The 11759-nt window shown below is 38.9% G+C and overlaps 1 protein-coding gene and 1 long non-coding RNA gene across 2 annotated transcripts; one reads left to right on the forward strand and one right to left on the reverse strand.

Annotated features, from left to right (window-relative positions):
• The first annotated feature begins 6848 nt into the window (after window positions 1–6848).
• On the forward strand, window positions 6849–9838 carry LOC139778500 (uncharacterized). Its single transcript, XR_011719577.1, has 3 exons — window positions 6849–6988; window positions 9354–9519; window positions 9615–9838. It is a non-coding gene; the product is annotated as an uncharacterized lncRNA (long non-coding RNA).
• On the reverse strand, window positions 7524–9078 carry LOC139778493 (uncharacterized). Its single transcript, XM_071716423.1, has 3 exons — window positions 8423–9078; window positions 7856–8333; window positions 7524–7559 (listed from the first exon to the last, which is right to left on the reverse strand). Exons 1-3 carry the CDS (start codon window positions 8803–8805, stop codon window positions 7524–7526), a joined length of 897 nt encoding a protein of 298 aa, XP_071572524.1. The 5' UTR covers window positions 8806–9078.
• Window positions 9839–11759: the final 1921 nt, after the last annotated feature.

Raw genomic sequence — 11759 nt, forward strand, 5'->3', positions numbered from 1 at the left:
GGTAAATTTCGTCTATAAGTATCGGTTCTTGAAATAGGTTATCAGATGCTTGGCATTCCTCGTCCAATAATGTGTCATTGTTCGAGCAATCGAGGTACGTGTCTAACGGCGCTCCGAATCTATTACTTTGGGAACAAAACTGGTCCATTCGGGTTTCTAATTCTTCGTCGTCGCTGTCCGATTCGGCGTGATCGATTTCCTTAGCATTTGCGCAAGATTGTCCGTGACAAAAAAAGCAAATGTCAGAGCATTTTAACCCAGCTTTCCGACAGCCACATTGCTTTTCACAGCCTTTTTCGCACTTGCATGTGACGAATTTTAATAATTCTGCCGGCGCTGGTTCCTGCAATGTAAAGATGGGCATCAAGCCATTCGGTCCTTGCTTCCAGCCCCAAGATTCGGCTATTTTCTTCTTACCCATCCATTGTTGAACTTGATGGTATGTACGCAAGGAATGTTGTCGTCCCGCAGCTTTTGTTGGTGGCAAACAGGCAAGGTTAAATTTGCTTTTTGTTATTGAGCGCCCGAAGCCATCGTACCGTAATTTATTCAACGAATCATTGCGTTGACCCCCGTATAAAGCGACTAAAACTTTCTCTCCCGCGTCGTCAATGAGATCTGGATCGGCGTACGAATCTTTGAAGGAGTTTATATCTTCTCTCAAATCGTCAGTCTTTTTTAATAGTAACGTAATTTTAATTTTTCCCTGGTTGAATAATGCTGAAGTTGTGTCACAACCCGTGAAGGCATGGTAAAATAAAATGTGTTCCGCCAAAGTTGGATCTTGCAAACTCGTGGAAGAATACAAACATTTTGCAGACTTTCCTTTTCCAGGCTTCATAAAATAAACGTTATTTTGAGTTTCATTTGCAATCCCGGTTAAAATAATTAATAAATCAATATCTTCGCCAACGATAACAACTGATTCATAGTCCGAGGCCATTTCCAAAGCTGTTGAGACGATGAGCGTATCCGCATCTTCTTCATGTTGTTTTACTGAATGCCCGGCGTTTTGGAACTTCTTTTTCAACATGGTTATTAGACGCGCTTTATTTTTCTCATTGGAGAGAAATTTCTCTTGAGACATTGTTGCACTCATTGATTCCTCAAAAAGAATGTCTGCAGATGTAGGTTTCTTTGATCGTCGTAATCGTTCCGAAGTTTTTGTGCTTTTCTTTGCGATGTCCTCTGAATACCCATCAAACACGATAACTGCATTTTTCCCGTAATACTTTTGTACATACTTAACATAAGTGTCAGAAATGAATGAAAATATCTCACCCTTTCTCCAAACAACTTTGTGCAGCAAAAACCCGCCATCAATCACATAGCAGACATCTCCTGAAGTTACTGTATCCTCTATCGGTTGAAACAAAGCATACATAGCTGATTTTTTGCTTTTGCGCAAGCCAACTTCATCAAAGAGAGATAATGGGTAAGGAGCAAGTTCGTATTCAAAATATTTTTTCAGTTGATCTTGTGATTCTTTGGCAAAAGAAATGCGTTGATACAGTAAAGCCGGATCGATTGGAATAACAGTATCAGCAATCTTCATGGACGATGTCATTGCCGACAAAGGAAGCACCCTTTTTTTTCGAGAAAAAGAAATTTCACTGAAATTTTGCCCAACTATCGACTTCATTCCATCCAGGCCAATCTTTTGAGAGTTGTGACAATTGATATTAATGTTGCCAACAATCCCGGTACTCAATGAAACAATGCTGCCCAATCCATCCACTGGAAAAGGTGGATGCTCTGATAACCATTTTAGAAGTTTTTCAACATCATCGTTGTCTCTCGCCTGTCTAGTTGGTCTCGCATCGACGTGTTGTTCCGTACTTGATGATAATACATCTGTAAATTCTTCTATCGTCTCCGATACCCTCTGCATGATGGGCATGCCCAAAATCCATTTCGATAAAACACTGTCGGTTAGTCCTCGGCCCCGCGTTAATCCACCAGTGCTCTTCATGGACCTCATCAATGTTTGTTCAATGGTCATGTCGCTCCAGATTCCCGACCAAAATTTGTCTGATCGCCTAATGGTGAAAAAGCCTTTTTGTACAAAATTTCTGTACTCACGGAAATTCATATTTGATTGAAGTTGACGCATATCTTGTAAGTACAGTGTGCTTGACAAGGCGTAGTTGAAATGCCCAGTAGCGTGAAAAAATGGTAACATTTGTTCGATTGTTGACAAATGCAATTCCCAATTCCCTGTTCGCTCTGCCTCTATGAATTGTTTTGCTATCGTGACCATACGGAAATATTGAATCCACAATTTAGCAGTGGGGCCGTTCAGTTCTAATTTCTCCAGTTGGATTTGAACTCGTGTCGATATTGTTGTGAATGGTTCTTGCTGCAGTTTCAATTCACAATATCCGTCGTCAAAATTTTCTAAAACGTCTTCTATTTCGATCCTCTCTTCCTCGGTGAACTCGACCATTTTCAAGATAATGCGACCTAAGGCCAAATGTGTCAATATATGTCCTCGGATGGCCCTAGCATACGCATGGCCAGTCATCATTTTGTCCACAGATATTGGAGCGTAAATGAGAGACAACAGTTCTTTCAAACCACTACCAGACATTATGTATCCAATCGAGCCCAAAAAAGACATCAACATGTGGAATCCTCCAAGTCTTACGATTACCGATTTCAGTAAAGAATCTGAACTGGATGAGACGATTTCACGAGCTTTCTGATACAACGGTTGGTCGAAAGTTATAATGCATGTTTGTTGCCCCGCCTTTCTGCATTTTTCGGCTGCAGTGAGCAAGGTTGTATATACAGTATTGTAATCACTTGGAGAAGCATTAATGAATGGCAACGCAACTATGTCAGATATTAAATATTGTTTCGATGCTGTCATTTCTTCCATGAAACCATTCCATCCGCACAATCGAGGAAAGTCATTCATTTTACCATACATCCATAAAATATCTGATGCTCTTGGAATAATAGGATAGCTGTTTTCTATTTGTTTAACTTTAATTGTATGAAGTCCAGTTGCGGTAGTCTGTTTTTCAAAAGTTTGTATGGGAATCTGCCCGAAATTCCCAAGTACGGTTGCAGAAGGAACATCTGTTACCCGGAATATACCGCGTGAAGCTGTACATTTGACTTTGGGTGTAACGCACTGAATCATCCCCATTGAGTGAAATGTGTTTAATCCATCAAGTGTACATACATTAACATCGGCATTGTCAGCAACAAATTGAACAAAACCTGAATTTATGTTCATGTCGGGATGCAATACTGCCGATAATTGAAAGGTATCAGCCTCGGTGTATGAAGCACAACAGCCTAATGCTGATAAAACATTGATAAGATTTTTAGAGCCATATCTGGAATGGAGGAAAGCTGCAAGCCCAACTTGCAAACAAGACAAAAATGACCGTGGTCTTGTCGCTGCTATTATTGAGTGTGCAATAGCCGTACATTGTCTTTGATATTTATCCCTTGATTTACGCTTGTGTTTGAGAATGATTTCCTTCAGGAAAATTTTTAGCGTTTCTGGAACATCGTCTTCTGCAGTGTTAAGAAAATTTTCAGGATTTGGATAGTTATCTGTATCATAAATTTTGGTCCTTATGTCTTCAGAAATTATGGCAGCTGCTGTTCGAACAATTCTCAATCTTTCGGCTGCTTCGTCATGTTTTTTATCCTGATACCACGAATCTAGCAAAACTTGATGATTACGGAAACAAATAATTGGAGTACGTCCTACTAAACTAGTGATGACGATGTCTTCCCCATACTTTTCGGTTAATTTTTTCTTTATTGTTTCATCGCTTGGAGGGTTTTCGACGACACTGCTTAATTCCCGTAAAGAAAATTGACATTGATCTTTGTTTTTCTCTAAATACTCGTAGATACGATCCATAGCGGAAGATACATCTGGCTCAAGTGGTCGGCCCGTTTTGTTAGTGGAAGATCTCGTAGGCAAGCAAAATTTAGAGTAACATGGTCGATGATATTGAGCTCCCACTGTATATAAATCTATCCCCTCGATTCGCGACAGCACCTGAAGCAATATTGTGACAACATTGTGAACATTGCGATCAAAAGTGTAAGATTCGATTGTACAGTGAGAAAGTTTTCTGATATTAATTTCTATCTTCAGTATGCGTATGTTTCATATTTATTACGTAAGACTTATAGATACCTTTCGTTTAACATACGTATTTTTTCAATTTGTTAAATCATGGATTGAAGTGAGAAAATTAATTCATGGAAAAAAGTGTATATTTTTTTACTATACGAGCTGTAATGAATACAATTATTAATTTTTTTCAAAAGTAGATTTTGTATGAAGTTTATTAAATTAATATTTCTTAAAACGTATTTTGCTATAACTCTGTGATAGTTATACGAAATGTTTTGAAATTGCATTTGCCGATTTATTAATTAATGTTATATATTTTGTAACGAATTTTCGTTTATACTCAATGTTTAGAAAAAGTTTGTGAGAAAATACAATGAAATGTACTTCTGAGATGCAATCGATCAATATACACTATTTACTATACATGCATTATTTATTATATTATATTATATTTATTATATGTATATGTATTACATTTATTATATATGTATTATATATATAATAAATATAAAAGTATAAATATAATATAATATAATATAATAATTAATGCATGTATAGTAAATAGTGTATATTGATCGATTGCATCTCAGAAGTACGTTTCATTGTATTTTCTCATAAGGTTTTTCTAAAAATTGAGTATAAACAAAAATTTGTTACGAAATATATAACATTAATTAATGAATCGGCAAATGCAATTTCAAAACATTTCGTATAAATGTCAGAGTTATCGCGAAATGTTTGAAGAAATATTGATTTAATAAACTTCATACAAAATCTACTTAAAAAAAAAATTAATAATTGTATTCATTATAGCTCGTATAGTAAAAAAATATACACCTTTTTCCATGAACTAATTTTCCCACTTCAATCCATGATTTAACAAATTGAAAAAAACGTATGTTGAACGAAAGGTATATCTATAGGTCTTACGTAATAAATATAAAATATACTAAAGATAGAAATTAATATCAGAAAACTTTCGCACTTACAATCGAATCTACCACTTTTGATAGCAACTGTACACGGCATCAAGCTCAAGAAAATCAGTATGTAAATTATTAGCAAACGTTTACCTGCTCACTCCAATCATCATCGTTGTTTTTAGCAGCTTTGATGATGCCTTTCTTCCCATTTACGCTGCGAATCTTATAAACTTCGATTCGTTTTCCAAAAGGTTTCTTGCGCTCTTTCGCCAAAAATTCCTCCGTTATCTCTTCGGCACAAAATAAACATTTTGTCCTGAAGTTGAACGGCTGTGGTGGTAACGGTGGATTTTCCTCTGGGCCAGGAATTACTTCACGCGGTCTTTTTAGAAATGCATTAATGCTTTTCTCGTTAGTGTATAGCTTTCGACATTTTTGATGCACTCTTACATTTTTTAGTCCGACAATAAGAGCTGCCTTCCCGTCCTGTCTTTTTTCACTACTATTAATTAAAGAACTGATACCTATAATGATTTTTAAATATATTTAACGTAAAATATTTTTTGAAGGTACATTAGTATATTTTAATCTTAATTATTTCGTAATGTCTTATAGATTTAAGAAATTTTTATTTGCTTAACTGATACCTTTTTCTTTAACGTCGTCAATAGCTCCACTTTGTAAATCATTACCGCAAATAAAACAAACATTTTCGTTTTCCATAATTAATTTATAAGCACGATGCTGTCAAACGATGCTGTTCGTGTAACGTTTTCTTACGTGAATAAGAAACAACAAGAAAGGTCAGAAAATAAGCCGAAAATGTGTACCGTTAAAATAGGAGAAATGATAAGAAAAGTCCGCGTACTTTTCTATTGTCACGCACCACAACAACATAGAAAACTAAAGCCTCATACACAGGTGCGAAGCAACCATCGGGGCCTCGTAGTATTGAACATGCAACGTATATATTTGATTTGAATATTTTGCGTGACAAGTAGGAGGTTGCAAATTCGACATTATGTGTAAATGTATTTTTAATTTGTTTCCCTGGATTTGCAACACTTTTGTATTAATTTTGTAACACAAAATTAGTCATTAATAAGTTGCAATAATTTGCGTAACTAGTAGAGGGTTGCAAATTTATATTTGGATAAGGGAAGACATTTGAAGCACTCCGTAAAATTTGCAAAACTTTTGCAATTTTTTCACGCTTGTAAAAAGTGCAAAATAATAATTGTTGCTAATTTTTCACTGTTGCGGACCTTGTCCGAGGTTGCAAACTTAACAGCTTGTGACGAAAAATAATCTCAACGTTTGCAACCAATTTGCAAAACTTTTGCAATTTTTTTGGCAAAATTACGACCAAATAAACAATTGTTCCATCATTGATTTAAAAAATATATATTGCGTGCAACATAGAAGGTTGCAAATTGGCACAACTGTTCGGGGCAATTGTAAAAGTTATTCTATCGGTTTGCAGCACTTTTGCAATTTTTTCCTCCAAGTTATAAATAAAAACGTTATTTTACAATAAATTTCAATGTTGCGCGTCTCGAAATAGGTTGCAAATCTAACACATTGTGGAAAATATTACAATAGACATTGCTTTAAGTTTGCAGGACTTTTGCAATTTTTTTCGCAAAGTTATAATAAATTAACATTTTTTTGCAATGTTTAACATGTTCCGGACCTCGGGGATAGTTGCAAAATGAGATTTATTGTTATTTCAACTCACCCAATATTCCATCAAAATTTGAAAACTTTTGTAATTAAAGTTAAATTTTCGAATTTTAATGTCTTTACTGACTGGCCTAAGAATGTAACCCGTGGGCGAATCCAACGCGACATCCATAACATTAAAATCGGTTACGTTTTCGACCCATTGAAAATCCGCATAGGGCAATGGTTGACACATCGCCCAGCCGTACAAGTTGTTTACATCGAAATACATCAGGTATGACGTTGGTTTCGACGAATCATAAGATTGCATGTACCTGTTATTGGCTTGTGCGTATCTGTTTGAACATTGACTCAAACTGCCGCGTATACCACGTTCGATGAACATGACCATATCAATGTCCGTGAGCAGTTCGAAATTGATACGCGTATGTTTCAACATAGCGTCCCACGTAAAACCTGGTAGAGTGTAATAATACGCCGGATCGAGTCCATAACTCGCGACGCAGCTATCGCGAAAATTTTCAAACACGTCGGCCAATAACAAGACATCGATCTTTAGATATAAATCGCTGTATTCGCCCAAGGTTCGAACGGAGAACCGCTGCCAGACGTTAACGGCGTGCTCGTAATCGCTCTCGGATACGGTGTCACCTGTCAATGAACTGTAAAACGAGTCGCGCGATGGTAAACACGAGTCCTCCAACTTTTCGACGCAGTCAATGTACTCGTATGGAAATACACTTTTTCGCGTCAGCAAATCAAAATTTTCTGTGGCTAATTCACAAAATTCGCGTTGTAATATTTGCAGTTTATCCTTGCTGAGATATGATGCTAATTTTTCGAGACTTGCGGTGAGAAATTTGTATGAGTCAATGAATCTTAATTTGATGCAATTTTTTTTGTCTTTATCCTCAGTGCTTTTAACGTTCTTCGTAAACGAAATGTATTTTTCTTTGGTAATTGGGAGTAAGTCTACACGTCCTTCGTACGCGGTAGCTATTGTCTTTATTATAAAATGAGAATCATAACCCGATAAATTATGAAATATTACTGGGATAAAGTGAGAATTTTTATAATTCAAGTTACAATTAGAATGCGCGGGACCTCGATAATTGCCGGTCAAGTGACAGTGATCGCGTACTTGCACGTCGTCTGGCTCGAACGGTTTTTCGCACACGTGACAGTGCGTTGCGCTGTTAAACTTTCCCCACTCGTCTCGCGTGAAATCCGCCATGGGTATATTAGCGGACAAGATGTTCTTTACGTCGTGTGCTAAACGTCTTAGTTCCTCGGCGAACCACGCGACGCAATCCTTATCGCGATGAAATCGATACGCGGATAACGAGTCGTCGTACGAGCACCGCACGTAGTATCCTATGCTAAATACCTGATGATGTTGAGACTTGAACGTGGACGTTGTCGGATCCGCATCCGTCTTCTCGAGGGTACATTCCAGGTCGGCGTATACGACATATGGAAGTCGTTCCTTCCTGCTGTGATTCTTAAAGGCCAACCACTTGTCGTTATCACTCGGTAACTTGATCGCGCAGTCGTTCATCTGCTGACAGTCGACGGTGTGGGCTTCCAATTTCTCGCTCGTGTAGAAATAATGTAAACAGCTGCAAAAAGAAAAACACAATTTTTGTAAATTATTAAATAAAAAATAAAATATTCTATAATTTTTATTAAAAGAAGTATAGGTACTCACCGATCGCAAAAATATTTCCGACCACGGTGCCTGCTCAATTGCGTGCTCACGAGGCGGGATAGATTTTTTATCCACGCGAAATGTCCCACGTTGTCGTCTCGCGGGTCCTGCGCGTACAGCAGATTTACGTGCTTTTCTCTCTTCCGGTCGGTGAGCCGTATCGGGAGAACGGTTGGCGTCTTCTCTCCCTCGATGGTATACACATTGACGGATATATCGTTGCGTTGTTCAAACTGTTTAATCTGTTTCAAAGTCATTGGAAACTCAATGTCTTGTAATTTTAATATTTTTGCGTAATGAGGGTACGAGGATTCCCGATATGTATGATCCTTGGCAGGATACAGCGCGGCGACCACTGACCACGCGAAGCACGCATTGTCCATAGATTGCACGTTGATCACAGCTTTTTTCGATTTAATTTCTTGCGGTAAATTGATGTAACATCCCGCGCGCAAAGGATTGTACTTGTTCACGTTCACTGTTAAATTGAGTATACGCGATAACACGCCCACCCGCTGTCGCGTTCCTGAAACTCCTCGAGTTTCGCTAATGTGGGCTCGATAACGTGTAGCTTGTACCACTCGCGCAGATTGGACCGATCGGACGAACGAAAGAGTTCACTGTTTCTCGTGTTGATACTTTTGTTCGCACGTTTCTCACCCGTCACAAACTCGCCGTTGAACACAGTGTTTATCTTTATACTTGCGTGTCTTTGCATGACGTTTTGCACATGATCGAGCACGATTACTTCAGCATCTTCGAGAAATTTTTGCGGTTCGATGTAATTGGTATTTATCACTGCACCGGTCAATACACGGCTTTCGAACGCGGCATCGATCTCTCGCCAGACGAGTCTTTCCACGTTTTCGTTACCGCTACTACTGCCCGCCGCGTACTCACCACCGATATGTACGAACCGTCTCTGTAATAGAGTCTTCGCACCTTCGAGTCGCGCGATTCTTGCCACTAAAGATTGTCTGTGTCCCGGATTGTCTGTTTCGCGGATTGAGAGCCGCGGACGCTTGGAACGACAGTCTTCTTCGAGCTGCTCGATAAACTCATCGCATCGCTGTGCCCATGCTAAATATTCACTCAAGGTAGCGATTTGGTCGGATCCTTCCAACAGGTTGCGTTCCGTTTTATCGATATGTTCCATGTTTTTTAATACTGTCTTTTTCACACTATTTTTTAGATCGCGTCACATTCTTCGATGGAGCACTTGCACGTGACTCGCTTACACGTTGGACAACGTCGACAGAAATATAGAATGGAATCATGTTTAAGCATAAGATTATAAAGACTGAAGAAGGGGACATCAAAGTGCCAATCATTAAAATCATTAAGTTCACGGTCAAGAGCTCTTTGAATCGATGTATGATTAGGACCTATTATCTTATTAAAGATATGTAAAATTGATCTCTGTCTGTTCATGTTTTTCATCACCGCCAATTCGACGCACTTCCCAATGCCTGTGCGAATTTGAATGAGCATAGTATCAGTGAGCATGAGCATATCAGTAATAACTTTATTCGCCCAATAGCGATACTCCTGATACTCCGAATCAAAGTCAGGTTTAAAGTAAAAATCACAAAAATAAGAATTATCCCGAGCTTCACAAGCTTCACGTTCTTTTGCCTCGTCCCGCAGCCGCCGATACAATTTCCGTCTCACGTTATCCGAATCCCATTCATAAGGATAATTAATATAGTCGATAGCGACTCTTTGTTTAACGCTGCGTCGATCAGTTCCGCGTATACCTAGTTCGCGATCGCGAAGAAACTGCACCGGTGATGTCACATCCGTCAATTTCACTCCTCGATCTTCTTCACGCAGAACATTGGCGACATCGTTTATTAAATCATCGTCAGATTTCTCTTCTTCACTTGACCATTCCATGTTGCGCACATTTATAATGCCCCACTCGCGATAATGTTTTTTTGATCAATTCTTGCAAATTGGGCACATTTTGCATGGATATATTTGGAACAATGGAGTGCGACAATCTCCGCAAAATCGGCCGTTCATTGCGTTGTACGGCTCGGTTACATGCTTTCGATATTCATGTATGTGCTCACCAGTGTCTGGTACAGTGAGCATGCACGAATAACACAGTTTATCCGAACCATATATAAAATAAAAATAAATCGCGCAACACTTTGTATGTCCATCCAGCGCTAAAAATTCGGGACGTGGCATTAATTTATTGACGACTTCTTTATGATCGTTGTCTTCATCACTCAAATAATCACTGTCGTCCGTTAACGCGCGATCCTCGTCTACATCCATATCGAAATTATTGTCCATCTCGTGTGCAAATTGGGCACATATTACGTGGAAATATCATGTACAATGTTTCATGACATCTTGAACAACACCGGGTATCCATCATTCCGCGAAACTCAACGAAGTGTTTTCGACGAGCGTACATGTAATCGCCAAGGTCCGATAGAACATCCATGCACGGAGCACATAGTGCAAGTGCACCACCCGTTGAATAATAAAAATATATTACGCAACGTTTCCTACGTAAATTTTGTGCAGCGATTTCCCAAGGCTGCACCATTCTATCGACGACTTCTTCATGATCGTCGTCTTCATCACTGAAATAGTCACTGTCGTCCGTTAACGCGCGATCCTCGTCTACATCCATATCGAAATTATTGTCATCTTCTTTATCGTGAAAAATATTCCTCTGTATTGAATACTTGGCACAAAAAATGCAAAATAACCGCTATACTTTTTTCCAATCGATGTACCGACGCGTAGACTTTCAAATCACAGACTGTGATTTTGACTCGCTTCATTCTTCCTTATATACTTTTTCTATTGCCTTTTCCTCTCGTTTCAACTAGAGCATCGCGTATCGTTTCTTCTGTTTTAGTGCATGGTGTGCATACACTGCAGAGAAACAATATCACCCATAGAAATTGAGTCGCGTTGCTGCGCGAGACGGTTAAGTCGCTTAAAATTTATGGTCGAGTATCTACGTCGACCATCGATGCTCGACCATCTGCAGTGCGAGATGATATTCGTTTATAAATTCTGTCATCGACGTTCGTCGATACCCAGAGAAATTGAGTCGCGTTGCTGCGCTTATGCCGTCTAGTGTTTATAAAATCTAGCTGCCTGTCATCGGCGCTCGCCTTTGTAACGCGCGACGCCATAATCGAATGGCGCCGCGAAACCCCGATAAGCGACTCTTCCTAGAAAGAAAAATAAAGAGGAGAGACCGCGACGGTTAAGTCGCCTAAAATTTTTGATCGAGTACCTACGTCGACCATCGATGCTCGACCATCTGCAGTGCGAGATGATATTCGTTTATAAATTCTGTCATCAA

The sequence above is a fragment of the Temnothorax nylanderi genome, unplaced genomic scaffold (genome assembly GCF_030848795.1).
Source record: "Temnothorax nylanderi isolate EJ_2023f unplaced genomic scaffold, tnyl_v1.0 TNYL_tig0185_pilon, whole genome shotgun sequence".
In the NCBI taxonomy this organism is placed as follows: Eukaryota; Metazoa; Arthropoda; class Insecta; order Hymenoptera; family Formicidae; genus Temnothorax; species Temnothorax nylanderi.

What these genes read in the sequence shown, in the direction of transcription:
- LOC139778493 (XM_071716423.1), bottom strand. Translation starts at nt 8,805, where the DNA reads ATGGACAATGCGTGCTTCGCGTGGTCAGTGGTCGCCGCGCTGTATCCT. An exon ending in CGGAAATATTTTTGCGATCG is followed by an intron (nt 8,334 to 8,422) that starts GTGAGTACCTAT and finishes TTCTTTTTGCAG; the next exon opens with CTGTTTACATTATTTCTACA. An exon ending in TCGAGCCAGACGACGTGCAA is followed by an intron (nt 7,560 to 7,855) that starts GTACGCGATCAC and finishes TCTCACCGCAAG; the next exon opens with TCTCGAAAAATTAGCATCAT.